This window comes from Lithobates pipiens, unplaced genomic scaffold (assembly GCF_037356315.1).
Source record: "Lithobates pipiens isolate NorthernLeopardFrog02 unplaced genomic scaffold, aLitPip1_a1.2 Scaffold_19, whole genome shotgun sequence".
Classification (NCBI taxonomy): domain Eukaryota; kingdom Metazoa; phylum Chordata; class Amphibia; order Anura; family Ranidae; genus Lithobates; species Lithobates pipiens.
In genome coordinates, this window is record NW_027507764.1 from 464122160 (window position 1) to 464140198 (window position 18039).

General features: G+C 41.4%; 1 protein-coding gene across 1 annotated transcript in view; it reads right to left on the reverse strand.

Annotated features, from left to right (window-relative positions):
• Positions 1-2789: 2789 nt before the first annotated feature.
• VCPIP1 (valosin containing protein interacting protein 1) overlaps positions 2790-18039 on the reverse strand; it is a 40033-nt gene continuing 24783 nt past the window's right edge. Inside the window, exons 2-3 of the mRNA XM_077492820.1 lie at positions 16323-16409; positions 2790-4470 (exon numbers count right to left, since the gene is read on the reverse strand). Coding sequence (XP_077348946.1) covers positions 3650-4470; positions 16323-16409 — 908 coding nt within the window. The 3' untranslated portion in view covers positions 2790-3649. The remainder of the gene's footprint in view (positions 4471-16322; positions 16410-18039) is intronic.

Sequence of the window (18039 nt, forward strand, 5' to 3'; positions counted from 1 at the left end):
TTCCTACAAGATCCTCTTGGTAGGCTATGATAAATAGGGTGTTGCCACTGTACAGAATTACGTATGAGAGCAGAAACGGTCTGGCAAAATTCGATAAAATTTGGTTGATTAGGGTTGACGCCTGCAGCTGAGACCCACTTGACCTCAGACTCAATGAAAACAGCAAATAGGAGATTGTCATGGGTGGCCCTGGGCTTCCTTAACCCCCACCCCCCCCCCCCCCCCATCACACTTCCCTCCTCCCGACTCCCCCAATCAAGAAAAGAGGGGAGGTGCTGATGTAGGGCAGCTACCTGCCCATGCTCCGACCAATCTTCGGCCTTCGTTCTGTTACACGCTCTCAACTGCTGTGATTTTACCTGTCTATATCCTTGTATCCGATATGTTAAACCTCATACCTATAGTAACACTGACTTGTAATACCGTGCAAGGATTCTAATTATTGTACTGTCATTGCTTTGTATCTTCAAATAAAAAAAACCTTACTGTAAAAAAAAAAAAAAAAAAAGGATTTGAACAGTGTATGGCCAGCCTTAGACTTTATAACCACTTTATGCTTCCCCATTGTTGCAGCCTTCACACAAGGGTAATAGTGGAAAAATTGCCGTACAACTGCCCCTAAATGGGTCACTGACGAATGGGTACTCTTGACCTGTTGTAACTACAACCATAAGTGAAATATAGAACCACAAAAAGGCACAGGAAAGCATCAATCATGCTCAACTGTGCAGTGCTGCAGTCTTTACTACTGCTACAATGCTAAAGCTTTGGCAAGGGATCCCTCCGTAATTACTTTTAGCGAGCAGCAGCATAAATTAAGTGTGTAGTTAAGCCCAAAGTTAAAAGCTATGGAAGATTGACAAAAATGTTAATTTCACAAAAGTGCGAAATGCAGCAAGCCGCTCTTCATCTGTGAATTATAATTTACAGCACAGCAGATACCAAGGAGCGCGCTTTTAGGGCCATGGTTCACATCTGATACTGTTCCGATCTGATTTTATTTTTCTTCCCTGAAAAATAGGAGCTAAAGGTTGAGGCTGGCAGTGTGCAGCCAAAATTGGCTATGCTAGCTTTTTTTTTTTTTTTTAGTCAAGGCAAATCCTTATATAGGCACCAAACTAAGTGCTCAGCACACTATATACAGTAACTATATACAGTGCAAGAATAGATTTATTAACCAGTGTCCTGAACTGGCAACAGACTTTTGCTTTCAGCCATCTGCATTGAAAAAAAAAGAAAAAAATTAAATATCACATCCTAAAAGAAACATAGTTCCCACTCACCAGCTGTACTGGTAAATTTCCCAGGCCTTTTATGTTTTGATCACTAATTTAATAGCATAACACATGAAATCCTTGAACGTAAGCCTGTCATTCATTTCAAATGTTTAACACAAAAGCCCTAAGAACACACAACACAAAATGAAATACTTTAAAGTGGAAATAAACCCAAAAGCCAAAAATGTAATAAATTGCTGCTTACTAATCATTAGCTGTGGCTGCAGTCATATATTTTACTCTTTTTTTTTTCCCTGGTGATTTGGACAGTTACACACCTCCCGTATTAGAGTGCCCCCACTCTGGATGAATGAGTACAGGAGGCACCTGTGCACAGCAGCATTGTTAGTCTGGGGGGGAGTGTGCAATGTACTTGCATATTTAGATACACTAACATATAGAAGCTAAACTTCAGTTTGCTCCCGCTAACAAGCTGTTACAGCAGTTTTTGTTTCCTTCTGGGACAAAGGTTTTACATTAATAAATAAAAGCTAATCATTGTAATCTCTCGTCAGTAGTAAAAGGCATGTCTCACCTGCAGGACAGCTTGTTCTGTTGAAAAAACAGACTCACTGGCCAGATCACCCAGTGAAAATAAAGGGAAGAAAGCTTAAAGTGGTTGAAAAACCCTCACATATTACCAGTGAAGTGAATAGCCTCAGATTATACTCAGATGCAAAAAATCCTCCTACATAACAGGACGTCAAAAAAAGTCCTGCAAGCAGTTTGAGGCGCTTTAGGAGTGGTGTATATACCACTCCTAAAGTAACCCTTCCCATCGAAATCAATGGGAAGTGCCTGCAAAGCGACTGGTTTACAACCACTTTAAAAAAAAAAAAAAAAAAATGAACGCAGCCATCACATCTAGGAATTGGTCAGCTACAAGACAAATGTTTGCTTTAATACCACTTTAAAATTGAATGTTTGTGATTAAAGGCGCCTTTGACACTGCTGCGACTTGAAAGTCGCAGAATTTTAGAGAATGACTGAACTTTGTCTATGGACTACTTTGAAGTCACACAGATATGAATGGCACTCATTGTAAATCATGGGGTAGTCAAGTCACGCAAGTGTGAAAGGGGCCTTAGACACTTCTGAGGAACAGACTTGAAAAAAGCCAAATTAGGGTTTCCAACATTTCTAACCAGCAAGCCTGTTACCAGCGTCTCAAAAAAAATAATAAAAAGCCAGCCGCAGACAAGCAACTAGTGTTCTTACGGCTTGTTTACATGGGCAACTGCATCAGAATTTTTTTTTTTTTTTTAAGTTAATTGGAATTTCAAAACTTAGGAACTAGGCAAAATCACCTCTGAAGGATCTCAGAAGCATCACAAATACGCACTGACTGCACCTAATGCACCTGTTGTATTTCATCTACAAAAGCACTTCGAGGTAGGACAGCAAACGGCAGCACCAACATTTCTATCACTACAGATTTCCTTTTAAGAACTTTGAAGATTAACAAGGTACCACCTTTAGTGAGGAAAATAATTGTCCGAAATTGCCCACACATACACAGAGAGAATTTTAGTTTATCGGGTAACCTTCCTCAGTGGTAAAAACTCAAAACTACAAATGAGATCAACATTTTCTATAATACTTTGCATAACTACGATTGTACAGATTATAAAAGATGGACCCATTCACAATTGAATTCTGTAAATCATATAGAAGATTGGGATGGGGCATGAAAACAGGTGCGATTTTAATGTTTCCCCTTGTACGGGCTAGAATATGCAAGCAAATCTATAAATTTCTTGTTTCTTATGGACAACACCACATCTCAATATCTGTTACTTAAAAACTAACATGGCAAGCTTGACTTGACTCAGCCTGTAGCTCAGTGTTTGCAAAGATATATTTAAGGCAGCCAATCACATATGATCAATAAAAAGGAAGCCATTTTCTTGGAGTCAATTGGTAAGCATATGGGAATTTGAAACATCCCAAGTCATGGCATGATGCTTCTTTTGGTCTTATTATGGAAATTACTGTTCAGGTAATCTGACATATATTACCCTTAGACTGCACAGAACAATGCAAGATTTTCTCCAGATTCATCAGAACTTTTAGGGTGCTTGCCAGCGGAGAACCACATTTTAGCATTGCAGGCATCAATAGTGCTGTAAATACAAAGAACCGTTTATAAATAAAAAATTTTGTCACGTGAAAGCTAAAATAAACCAAGATGATTTTTGTCTAACCCCCAATTACACACATTTTCATGCAGCGAAAAGGAGTTTAATATTCTTTTAAAGAATTATGCAAAGGACTATTTCACACCGTGGCCCAGCCATCATACTACATATTTATACATATATATATTTTTCTGTATAATTTTTTGTTTTCTTGTTATAATAACCTCTGAGCCATCATGAATGATCCATGGGCTCAGTTACATTGGCTATTTCTGCATCTTGGCTGTCCATCTCTTCTGGATCTGTTGAGGCTGATGATTGAATTTTAGGCCTCACAGCTGATGTTGATAAGGAACCTTCCTTATTACTGTCTGAAGCTACACGACTTGTGTCCACAGTCACAACTGAAGGACCGCTCACAGGCGTTGAAGAAAGCCATTCTTTTTTTTGAGCGATATCCGATGACCCGGTCGATGGCTCTGCATTTTGATCCCGTAAGTGCTTATCCATTGAAGCTTGGATGGAAGAAACCATTTCTTGCAATTTTTTCCGCTGAGCCTCTATTATGCTGGGATCAAGTTGCCTGCTATCTCTCATTGTAACTACACCAGGAGCTATTCGGATCAGTTCGCCGTCACTAGCTGTTGAAGTAAAAGAAGGATCATATATTGGAGTACTGTTGAAGCTTGCTGTAGTGCTAGGCTTAGATGGAGCTCTTGTTCTCTGACTATGTTCTGGACTACCTGAGGCGGTTCCTAGCGAGTGCCCTTTGCCCTGAAAAGCTGTTACATTGTGATGCTGCTCAGAAGACTTCTTTACCACACCACCGCTGCCAAGCTTCATCAAGCCATGTGAGGGACTAGATTCTCTGCTTCTAGTAGATGCTTCGGCACGTACTTGGTTCAGTGCTTCTTTGACCAAATCTTCAACTTCAGGACCAATAGGGAAATGCCCTGCTGCATCCACACAAAGTTCCAACCTATCTTCAGCAGCGTTGTAGACAAACGTTTTATTAGGCAAGTAGGGAAATGTGCAATGCTTTCCGTCCACCACTCCTAAAAGAATTAAAAAAAGAATTACTAAGAATAATATAAAGTGCATGTTTGCATAAAAGAGATGAGGTATCACATTTGATTTAGCTGTATATTAAAAATGTTTGTATCTCTTCTACTTTTATATTTTGAAATGCTGGATGGTCAGGTAAGTTTCCTTTGAATACAGAACTACACTTATACTGTGAGCAGGTAGCCTTTTTATTACAGAAGAAACATGCAATGTCTCTTCTACATCTACCCAACTGCTCACAGCAATCCCCAAAATGTCAACAGAGCTGGGCATGCACAGCTCACCTTACAGCGGCCCAATACCTGTGTGCCAGAATGACTAGATTCTCTGCATGAGTGACATCGTCCCATGCCAGCCAATAAAATGTCGGAAAAAAACAGCACACAGAAGATGTCAGCACAGGTCCATTGGAAAGGCGAGTCTTTTTGTTCCAATTTAATTGCGTTGTAGGCTTCAATTAAACCATGGCCTCCCTTTAACCACTTGGCGCCCAAGGTACGTCATATGACATCGTGGGCTTTGTGGTGTTATATCTGAATGATGCCTGAGGCTACAGACATCATTCAGATATCGGCATTTTCAGCCGGTGATTCCCTACACCATAAGAATGATCATAGCGGCTGTTCCGCCACTTGATTGTTCTTACGGGCGGAGGAACAGCCGATATGATCGCCGCCCTCCGGTGCTTCTACTGACTCACTGCTTGCATCGGTGAGTTAGTCACAGGATCCACCAGCCCCTGGATGGTATCAGAGTTTTCCGGCGGACTAGATGGTCCCCGGAGTCTCTATGATCGTTCGGAGGCCGGGCGCGATTTTGTGACGTCACACCCGGCCTCTGCATTCAAAATAACGGCGCCGCCTTGGCTGGGAAGCCGTGATGGTTTTTTTTTTTTTATTTATTTTTTATTTTAGGCTTGCCAGCCTAGAGGGGAGATGTGGGGTCTTATTGACCCCATATCTCTCTGTAAATAGGTCTGATCATGCCATATTCCTATTACAAAGGATGTTTACATTCCTTGTAATAGGAATAAAAGTAATCAAATTATTATTATTTTTTTTTTTAAAAGTGTCAAACTAAAAATAAAAAAATTATTTAAAGTGCCCCTGTACGCAGGGTACCTCGAATGCAGAAGCGAGCGCATACGCAAGTCCCGCCCACACATGAAAATGGTGTTCAAACCACACGTGAGGTATCGCCGCAAACGTTAGAGCAGGAGCAATAATTCTAGCCCTAGACCTCCTCTGTAACCCAAAACATGTAACCAGTAAAAAAAAAAAAAAAAAAAATTTTTAAGCGTCGCCTATGGGGATTTTTAAATACCAAAGTTTGGCGTCATTCCACGAACGTGTGCAATTTTGAAGCGTAACATGTTGGTTATCTATTTACTCGGCGTAACTTCATCTTTCACATTATGCAAAAAAATTGGGCTAACTTTACTGTTTTTTTTTTTGTTTGTTTTTTTAAGCATGAAATCGTTTTTTTCTGAAAAAAAACGTGTTTGAAAAATTGCTGCGCAAATACCGTGCAAGATAAAAAGTTACAATGGCGGTTGTTGCATTCTCTGGGGTCTTTGCTAAAAAAAAACATATAATAATGTTTGGGGGTTCTATGTAATTTTCTAGCAAAAAAATTATGAATTTTACAGAATTGGCCTGGATGCGAAGTGGTTAATAAAAAAATTAAATAAAAATAAAATAAATGAAATGTGCTGTTCCCTTAGTCCCCTTGCAAAGTCTAAAGTTCTAAACAAAGGGCCAGTTTACTAACCTTCCAACTTTAGAGGGGCCGGACTGCCCCCAGTGGGAGTAGAAAATGTCTTGGTGTTGGTAACAATGCCCCATTAATGGTGTCATTGGGAGGAGGAGGCGTGCCCCATTAATGGTGTCAGTGGGAGGAGGAGGAGTGCCCCATTAATGGTGTCAGTGGGAGGAGGAGTGCCCGATTAATGAGGTCAGTGGGAGGAGGAATAGTGACCCATTAATGGTGGCAGTGGGAAAAGTAGTGCCCCATTAATGGTGTCAGTGGAAGAAATGGTGCCCCAAGGGCCAGATAAAGGCAAGCAAAGGGCTGCATCCAGCCTACAGGCTGCAGTTTGGAGACCACCGGTTTAGATGCCAGAACATTTTTTCAATTATCCTCAATTGTCTAAATCTTCCTCTACAGCAAGTGTGATGTCAGATGGGCGATTATGTAGCTGGCAACTCATCAACCATCAGAATCACACAGGTAAGGGGGCCATTTCCTCTGATGTAATTGCTTCCTCACTAGCCCACAAAGCTGCTGAATTTCACTCGCTAGCGGGAAAAGGACATCTTATGCCATGTACACGCGACCAGGCTTTCCGGCAGACTAGGTCCGACGGTCTTCCCGACAGACTTTCGGTGGCGTTCCAACTGACTATCCGAACAGACTAAGTCCGTTCGTTTTGAACGCAATGACGTAAACGGGATTAAACAAGGAAGTTCAATAGCCAGTAGCCAATAGCTTCCCTTGCGTCAGATTTGGTCCATTGGACCAGCACACAGACTAATGATTTTCCCAATTTTAGTCTGTCGGAATAGAGTCTGTCGGATACATTTGAAACATGTTCGATTTCTAGGTTCGTCTGATTTATTTTACGAAAAACTAATGGACTAGTCCACACACAATCGGATTGTCCGATGGACTAATCCCTTCGGACCTAGTCTGCCGGAAAGTCCGGTCGTGTGTACGCGGACAAGTTAGGGAATAAACACACTAAGACAATCTGTTAGTGAACCTGTCGCTGTCAAGATGTCATCGGCAACATGATTGTACATCTGACCACAGCTGGGAAGGTCTGAACCAAAGCCTTATGTATATAAACAGTACACAATGGCCTTTCAGTAGAAATATAATTTCTGTTACAGCCATTTTCTCCCATTTTTCTACATATAAACTGTAATTACATTATCACTCAACCTATAGCACATGCTCTATATCCATGACAGCTTTAATATAATCTAACAGAACGCATGGTATAAGAACTTATCACATTATCAAATTTTTCCTATTTAGAATAATTTAGGAGGACCAGATACAGGCTTTTTTCAGGTAACTGGATGTGTGCTTAACCATTTCAATACCGGACCTATTCTGGCACTTCTCTCCTTCATGTAAAAATCATAATTTTTTTGCTAGAAAATTACTCAGAACCCCCAAACATTATTATTTTTTTTTAGCAGACACCCTAGGGAATAAAATGGCGGTCATTGCAACTTTTTACCTCACCGATATTTGTGCAATCATTTTTCAAATGCCTTTTTATTGGGGGGGGGGGGGGGATTAGTGAACTGTTTCACTAATTAAAAAATTACAAAACAGTAAAGTTAACCCAATTTTTTTTATATAATGTGAAAGATGTTATGCTGAGTAAATAGATACCCAACATGTCACTCTTTAAAATTGCGCACAATCATGGAATGGCGCCAAAACTTCCTTACTTAAAAATCTCCATAGACGACGCTTTAATTTTTTTTACAGGTTGGCAGTTTAGAGCTACAGAGGAGCTCTAGTGCTAGAATTGTTGCACGCGCTCTAACGCACGCGGCGATACCTGACATGTGTGGTTTGAGTGCCGTTTACATATGTGGGCGAGACTTACGTGCACGTTTGCTTCTGAGCGCGAGCTACTGGGGAAAGAGGCGTTTTAATTATTTATTTTATATTTTACTTAATTTTTTTTATTTTTACACTTTTTTAAAATATTCTTTTTTTTGATCACTTTTATTCCTATTACAAGGAATGTAAACATCCCTTGCAATAGGAATCTATGTGACAGGTCCTCTTTATGGAGAGATATGGGGTCAGTAAAACCCCACATCTCTCCTCCAGGCTGGAAAGCAAAAGATTGGGAAAAAAAACAAACGTCCACCCCCATTGCCTATAAGAACGATCAAGTGGCGGAACTGCCGCTATGATTGTTCTTATCGTGCACAAAATCGCCGGCCAGAAAGATGGATATCTGAATGATGCCTGCAGCTATAGGCATCATTCAGATATCCCCCCCCCCCACAAACTAGAGGACGTAATTTTACTATGGCCGGGTATTGAAGTGGTTAAAGCTAGCATCAACATTTGTTAAACAAACCACAAATGCTGCAGCTTTAAAATAATACACTTCCCCTAGCTTCACACATAAAAGTTACACAATTGTGTACTTTTATATAAGCTGCAGAGTCTAAACTGCTCCTGTCACCGTGAAACAGCCAATAGTTTTTAACCATAGGAGGCTACCCCACAGGAAGCTTGGTCCTGCAAAAAAATAGTTAAACTTCTGGTGTCCAATTTCTATGAATACATAACCAAGGATGAGAGCATACGCCAAACATTAACATGAATTTTCAATTTAACCAGCAAACTCCTTAGGCTAGGATATACGGTTTGGCAAATGCACCTATTCAATAGAATCATTGTGGCATAAATACAGAATTTTGGCCATATCGTGGGTGAAGGAGGGAGCAGTGATATTATAACTTACAGTCAGGTCCACAAATATTGGGAATTTGAAGCAATTCTAATCTTTATGGCTCTATACACCACCACAATGGATTTGAAATGAAACAAACAAGATGTGCTTTAACTGCAGACTTTCAGCTTTAATTTGAGGGTATCCAAATCAGGTGAACAATGTAGAAATTACAACAGTTTGTATATGCGCCTCACACTTCTTAAAGTGGTTGCAAACCCTAGGAAAAAAAAAAAAAAAAAAAAAAAGCAACCTGCAAGGCATAGGTATAATGAACTTACCCGAGAACGAAGCCCCCGAAGCGGTCCTCCTTCTTCATGTTCTCTGCTGCCATGTATCCCAGAGTGACTTCCGGGTCTCGCTGCTCCGGCGCTGCGATTCACTGGAGCAGCGATGACGTCACTCCCACGCATGCGCACGGGAGCCGACACTCGCGGCATATTGCCACGATCTGCGGCCTGCCCAGTGCACCTGCGCGCCGATGTCTACGGCGCATGCGCCGTAGACAGCGGTGGCTGTCTTTTTGTAAACCTATACGGTTTAGGAGAGATTTCTTGGACCTACAGGTAAGCCTTAATCTAGGCTTACCTGTAGATCAAAGTGGTTTGTAAGGGTTTACAACCACTTTAAGGGACCAAAAGTAATGGGACAATTTGCTGCTCAGCTGTTCCATGTCCAGGTGTGCGTTATTCCTTCATTATCCCATTTACAAGGAGCAAATAAAAGGTCCAGAGTTAACTTCAAGTGTGCCATTTGCATTTAGAATTTGTTGCTGTCAATCTCAATATGAGATCCAAAGAGCTGTCACCATCAGTGAAGCAAGTCATCATTAGGCTGAAAAAACAAACCCATCAGAGAGATAGCAAAAACAGATGTGGCCAAACCAACTGTTTGGAACATCCTTAAAAAGAAAGAACGCACCGGCGAGCTCAGCAACACCAAAAAACCCAGAAGACCACAGAAAACAACTGTGGTAGATGACCGAATAAATCTTTCCTGGTGAAGAAAACACCCTTCACAACAGTTGGCCAGATCAAGAACACTCTCCAGGAGGTAGGTGTATGTGTGTCAAAGTCAACAATCACGAGAAGACACCAGAGTGAATAAAGAGGGTTCACTACAAGATGTAAACCATTGGTGAGCCTCAAAAACAGGAAGGCCAGATTAGAGTTTGCCAAACATCTAAAAAAGTCTTCACAGTTTTGGAACAACATCCTATGGAGAGATACCAAGATCAACTTGTACCAGAGTGATGGGAAGAGAAGAGTATGGAGAAGGAAAGGAACTGCTCATGATCCAAAGCATACCACCTCATCAGTGAAGCATGGTGGTGGTAGCGTCATGGCGTGGGCATGTATGGCTGCCAATGAAACTGGTTCAATTGTATTTATTGATGTGACTGACAAAAGCAGAAAGATTAATTCTTTGGGCAAGATGAATTCTTTGGGCAATATTATCTGCTCATATTCAGAAAAATGCTTCAGAACTCATTGAATGGTGCTTCACAGTGCAGATGGACAATGACCCGAAGCATACTGCGAAAGTAACCAAAGACTGGGGAAAGAAGTGGAATGTTATACAATGGCCAAGTCAATCACCTGACCTGTATGACTGAGCATGCATTTCACTTGCTGAAGACAAAACTGAAGGGAAAATGCCCCAAGAACAAGCAGGAACTGAAGACAGTTGCAGCAGAGGCCCGGCAGAGCATCACAAGGGATGAAAACCAGCATCATTAGAGACTTCAGGCTGTAATTAACTGCAAAGGATTTGCAACAAAGTAATCTGTCCCATTACTTTTGGTCCCTTAAAAAGTGGGAGGCACATATACAAACTGTTGTAATTCCTACACCGTTTACCTGATTTGGATGTAAATACCCTCAAATTAAAGCTGAAAGTCTGCAGTTAAGGAACATCTTGTCCGTTTCATTTCAAATCCATTTGAGGGTGTAAAGAGCCAAAAAGATTAGAATTGTGTCGATGTCCCAATATTTATGGACCTGACTGTATATCCCTAGATTGGCCATTTAAGACCAACTACCTTAAATCAATGCAAGGATTTGCAGAATACATGAAACGTTTAACATTTTTGCTAAGCATTGCTTAGATCTCCAATCAAAAAAAACTAATACAATCAGGATTTCAGAAATACAAAAAAGCTATTCTAGGTGCACAGGGCAGACTCCTTTAAGTCTTTATCGTGGGTTATAAGCGGCCATCTTCAGGTGCAGACACAATAGCAAAACTGTTTTAAGGACGATCCATATAACCTCTCCCACTGTCAGCAGTGCTCAGTTTTTTAGCAAGCAATCAGAGGAAAATGGCAGGACAGAGGTGAGGGCGGCCTGTGTCCTGTACTATATTTATTAACATAATCCAGTTATCAGAATAGTGTTTGCAGTAGTGGTCCTTTTAACTATTGTTGCATCATGGTTCAGAGTTCCAAGTTGAACATGAGGTGTGGAAACAAATATACCTCTATATATATGTACAAAGTCCTTCTGGGTCAATTTGACGAAACCAAGATCACCAGGATTCCCTCCATGCAACCCTGTGAAGCAGCCAAGGAAGAATTCGAAGCAGAGAGAAGACATACGAGCCAGAACTGATCCCATGAGATCACTAGTGCATCCACTGCAAAGGTCTTTGGATCTCTGATCCTGGCCAAAAGCCTGTCCACCCTGTTAAAGTGAGATGTCAGAAGACCTACATCAGGCATTCCCCCTCCCGGTCACAGATGTACAAGAACACCATGGAGTGAAGAGCCCTTTCCTTCGCATGCAGACACAGACAACTAAAAAAGTCCACCTGCCAATGGTCTACTCCAGGAATTTGAATTGTAGACAAGGCTGAAACAGGTCTTTCAACTCACGTCTCACCTCAAAAGGGCCACGCGACTTCTGGCGCCGACCCCGATGATTTATGTAAGCCACAGCTAGAACATTGCCCAAATGAACTGTCATTGTTCACCTCTGGAGCTTGTTGGTCCACTGCAGAAGGGATAGGCAAATGGCCCTTACTTTGAGAATGATGGAAAGTCTAAACTATTGACGACCACATCCCTTGAATCGTTTTTGTTCCTAGGATACCTTCCCAGCTCAACAGACGGGCACTTGTCATTAGAACTGGTCGGGTAAAAAATGAGAAAGGAATTGCCCAATTCCAGCACAGGCTGGTCAGCAATCAAGTCAGAGTTATCCTGACATTGGGACACATAGGGCTCATAGGTCCTTCCAGAGACTGAGGAAGCTTGTCCCACATGGTCAGCATATTGAACTGCAGAGGCCTGGAGTAAAACTGGGCAAACATCCACACCACAAATAAGGCCGCTATGAATTCCGCATCCTCATGCAAATTTTGAACGACTGGAAGCAATTTGGAATGCCTAGAGAGTCAACATATTGTGTAGAAACACTGGAGATAACCTAGCCAAAACTCAGCAGTGTATCCAACTTTCACACACTGGCTGTCAGCACCAGGGAGAATGATCCTTTAACCACTTGGTTCCCACACTACGTCTAATGACGTCATGGGGTTCCGGTGGTTATATCTAAATGATGCCTGACGCCACAGACATCATTCAGATATTGCCGTTTTCAGCCGGCGATCCCCTGCACCATAAGAACGATCATAGCGGCTGTTCCGCCGCTTGATCATTCTTACGGGAGGCGGGGGACGCCCCCCCCCCCCTCCCGCCGCCCTCCGGTGCTTCTACCGACTCACCGTTTCATTCGGTGAGTCGATCACAGGATCCGCCGGCCCCAGCATGTTACCATAGAGATTTCCGGCCGACTAGATTGTCCCCGGAGTCTCTATGATCGTTCGGAGGCCGGGCGCGATGTTATGACGTCACTCCCGGCCTCGGTATTCAAATTAATGATGCCGATTTGGCTAGGAAGCCAGGATCGGGTTTTTTTTTTTTTTATTCTTCCCAGCCTAGGAGGTGAGATATTACATATTTCACTGTAAATAGGTCCGATCGTGCCATATTCCTATTACAAGGGATGTTTACATTCCTTGTAACAGGCATAAAAAGTCATAAAAAAAAAATAAAAAATTAAGTGTAAAAACTAAAAAAATAAAAATAAAACAATAAAAAAATTTTTTTTTAAAGCGCCCCTGTCCCCGTGAGCTCGCACACAGAAGCGAACGCATACGCAAGTCCCGCCCACATATGAAAACGGTGTTCAAACCACACATGTGAGGTATCGCCGCGAACGTTAGAGAGAGAGCAATAATTCTAGCCCTAGACCTCCTCTGTAACCCAAAATATGTAACCAGTAAAAAAAAAATTTAAAGCGTCACCTATGGGGATTTTTAAATAAAGTTTGGCGACATTCCACGAGCATGTGAAATTTTGAAGCGTGACATGTTGGGTATCTATTTACTCGGCGTATCCTCCTCTTTCACATTATGCAAAAAAATTGGGCTAACTTTACCTTTTTTTTTTAAAAGCATTAAACTTTTTTTTCTGAAATAAACGCGTTCGAAAAATTGCTGCGCAAATACCGTGCGAGATAAAAAGTTGCAATGACCGCCATTGTATTCTCTAGGGTCTTTGCTAAAAAAACATATGTTTGGGGGTTCTATGTAATTTTCTAGCAAACAAATTAGGAATTTTACATGTAGGAGAGAAATGTCAGAATTGGCCTGGGTGCGAAGTGGTTAAGAGAAGGTCATCCAGATATGTGAACATGTGGATTCAATGAGAGAGCAGCAGTGGCAGCATCAGTGCCTCGGTGAAGACTCGAGGGGCCAAAAGGAGCAGCAACATACTGGAAAGGTTGCTCACCCACAAAAAATAAAAAAAATAAAAAATAAAACACAGAAACCACTGATGTGGGGTAAAAATTTGATGATGCAAATAAGCATCCCTTATGTTGATAATGGATAAAAATTCCCCTTGTTGCAGCCATGCAGTTAAAGCTAAGGCCAATTCTTTCTGGATTATTCGGACCAACAAGAACGTGCCGAGGACCTTCAAGTCTAGGATGGGGCAAATGTCACTACTGTGCTTTGGAACCACAAAAGGGTTTGAATAAAAGGCCTGAAAACATTCTCTGAAGAGATCTGGATTATTCTTAGCATTAGAGAGGCAGGCAGGTTTGAAAGCATGAGGCAGGGAGGCAGTGGGGACCTGAACTCCAACCTGTTCCCCTCGGACACTACAGAGCTGCAAGTGAGAATTTTGATGCAGGTTAGCCAAACTGTCTACGAAGTAGTCCAAGGCTATTGGGAGGAGCTTACATTTTTAAAGCAGTAGTAAACCACAGCAGTTAAAAAAAAAAAAAAAAAAAAAAAAACACCTGTAAGGCAATTGTCTAATGTGCTAGTACGCATCGCATACTAGCACATCATGAAATACCCTAGAATGAAGCCTGCCAGTGGCACACAGTTACACCTGACAGGGCATCCATCTTCCCCTGATCTTTCTTCTGGGTCTGCAGGATCTGGCTGTATGAATTGCTGGAGCCACAGCCACGTCACTCCTGCACAGTAGGCCAGACCTTTAGCACGTATGTGCCAACTGACATCACCAGCTGCATCCAGGGAGAATATCTCCTAAATGAGGCTCAAGTAAGCCATCTTATAAGCTTACCTGTACCTAAAAATCAAAGTTTCCATGGCCAAGCTCGACAGGGCAAAAGGCTGAGGAAGGCCACAGATTTTTTTGCCCACTGGGTCTATGAAGGCTGGCACTTCAACTTGAAATGTAAGGGATTTGTTGAGGCTGGAATCCGCTTTCCACTTTTTGTAGTAGGCATTCTTCACTAGGTACTGCTGCACAAACCTCCTGGGAAGCATATACTCTTGTACTAATAAGTGAACCCGAAAAGGATGTAGTAGGTTATTAGAACTTGGGAAGAGAGATTTTATACTGGTGACCTTAGGTTCAGCAGATGGGAACAGATCTAGTTTCAAATAGCAGCGCACCTCTTCTACCAGAACCTTAATGGTTTCTTTCAGCTTAAATGAGACCAAGGATGACTGCCCATTCTCCCAGGAGGAGTTCCCAGATATTGAGGATTCATTTTCCACTTCGTTATCTTCCTCCTTGAATTTGCTGGGCAGTCAAACCCAGCATAACAGATAGGGGGAGGTAAAAAAAACAAAAACAAAACACACACCACAAGCAAAGATCGGAGTTCCCTAATGCCCCGTACACACGAGCGGCATGTCCGACAGAAAAAGTCAGACGGGACCTTTTCATCGTATATTCTGATCACGTGCATGTCCCATCAGACTTTTTACGTCAAAATTTCTGACGGACCTAGAAATGGAACATGTTCTAAATATTTCTGACGGAACCAATTCCTATCGGTAAAACCGCTAGTCTGTATGCTGTTCCAATGGACCAAAAACGACGCATGCTCTAAAGCAAGTACAAGATGGAAGCTATTGGCTAATTGTCATTGAACTGCCTTTTTCTAGTGCCGTCATACGTGCTGTACGTCACCGCGTTCTTGACGGTTGGACTTTGGTGTGATCGTGTGTACGCAAGACAGTTTCAATGGAATTCCATCGGAAAAACCTTCAGAGTTTATTTCAACGGGAAAACCAGTCGTGTGTACAGGGCATAACCGTTCTTGTTTGTTCAACCATTGCCAAAAAAAAGTTACTGTACGTATAATTTACATATCAGTGCTGATCGCCTCCTGATAATCTAGCCGTCTCTGGCTTAAAAGCGGAGCTACAGTTAAATTGTTAGATACACAAATACAATATACAGTAGGTGAACTGTTTTACTTTTCATTTTGTTTGGCTAGTATTGTAATCCAAGCACCCCTGCTAGAGAGCAGAGTCTTGGTCCAGAGAATTACCCTGCTGTCAAGAAATTCAGCAAGGTCCAAGATGCACCATAGCCTGTGATTGGACACACACCATAATGTAAATATCACTGTGGTCTTCCCACCTTTGGCATGTTCCATTTTAAAATTAAAGCACCTTACAAAGCAATAGAATGACTGGCTTGGTGTGGACACTTTCACGACAGAGGTATCTATGCTAGTTCTATGAAAACTCAATAAAAATATATATCTGAAGTGTTTTTTTTTCCCTTTTAAATGTCTGAATTGCACTTTTAATACAGTTTCTTACTGAAAAATGTATGCAGCATGCAAGGGCAGAGCTCCTGGTCCATACTTGTTCCAGGTCAGCAATAGTAAAGGAATCACTGACCTCGAAGGCACAGATAGACAGCTAGGCAACCAGCACTTGAAGTCTGCAATCGATCACGATTATTTTTCATAACATACATTTCCTTTCAGTAAAGCTAGCCTTTGCCATTAACAATGAGCAGAATCCAGAAACATTATTAAACCTCAGTCACTGTAAGAAATAGTATCACCGTACCCATGTTTTTCTTCATAATATTGTAAAAGACACCTCCCTGCTGGAACAGATGTGGAAGTCCTTTAGCATAAGACCAAACATCTTCTCCTGCAAGAGAAAAAAAAAAATACAAAAAATGAGAAACAGCACTAACACAAACCTGTTCACCACACTAAACATCTTCCTCTGCTCAAGTATATAGAAAGTATTCTCAGGAGAGAAAGAGGTAAACCAATACCAAATATGAACTGACATTTGTGCACTGCCAAAAAATTTGTTATTTTTTTCCGGGTCATTTGCTCTGATCGCAATTCATAAATCAGAAAATCAGAAAGAAAATCAGAAACAACCAATAAATTATTAAACTATAGGTATTGGAATTTCCTTTCAAACTTTGGCGGTTAGTGAACATACTGAATATGAATTTATTCTAAGTCACAAATTGTCCGAAATAACGAATGCCGGGGATAAACAAATGGAATGGAATAATAAGTTATTATTGTTTATTATTATTAATTTGTTACATTCCATTCATTTAGATACGTCATGCGTTATTTCAGATAATTCAGAACTTCGGATAAATTTGTAACGTCACAGCCATTTGAAAGGAAATTCCAATATCTATAATGTAATAGTAATAATTAAGTTATTATTATTTCAGATTTTTAAATTTGCCAATCAAAAAAAAAAAAAAAAAAAAATAAAAAAAGTGTTAATTTTGATAATTCCGAATTAACGAATTTGTTGTAATTCATTAAACTAATAACGAAACAAATTGAACAGCTATTTACCTGTCCAATCAGGCCATTGTGCAAAACAAGAAACAGAATATGCCGTAGGGAAAAAAATAATAACACATTTGGAATTTCATTCTCAGGAGTTCAAAATATTTCTTTGATGACCTGATGCAGTATTTCAGCATGCAATTATCTAGACTTTTAGCTTTGAGGTTACATTACTGTTATCAAATGACCAGTTAACCTCCCTGGCGGTACGATTATTTCGGATTTTAGGTGCTAAAAGCGGTACCATTATTTTGCATGAAAATTTGGCGTTTTATATTGTAGTCCTGTAATTCTTAGGAATAACTCACTAAACCACTTAAGGACCGCGCGTATTGCCAATGTACGTCATTGCAATGGCATGTACGTGCTCGCCTTCCAGCGGGTGGGGGGTCCGATCGGACCCCCTCCCGCTGGATACGGCGGTCCGTTTCGCTTCAGGAGCGATCCGGGATGAGGGGATGCCCGTTGGTTTCTGGCCATTCCCTCTCGATCGCTCCTGGCGAATGAGAAGCTTCCTCCCACTGTGTATTGTATACACAGGCAGGGAGGAAGTGATGTCATTCTCCTCGGGGACGGTCTTTTTGACCGGACTACAAGGAGAAGACAGAAAGTAAGTGTGCACTGACATGTAGGCGCACACACAGGCACGCAAACCCCCCCCCCAGTCAGTGTCACTGATTGCAGTGATCATTTATTTACTGATCACTGCATTCAGTGTCAGTTGTAAAAGTAAAAACTGTCAGGGCAGTTAGTGTTAGGTCCAGGGTAGCCCCCCTACCACCCCCCAATAAAGTTTTAACCCCCTGATTGTCCCTAGAGTTAACCCTTTCCCCCCCTTTTGCCAGTGTCACTAAGCGATCATTTTTCTGATCGCTGCATTAGTGTCGCTAGGTAGCTAGTTATTTTTTTAGGTTCACCACCAGGTTTTTATAGCGCTAGGTACCCCCATATAC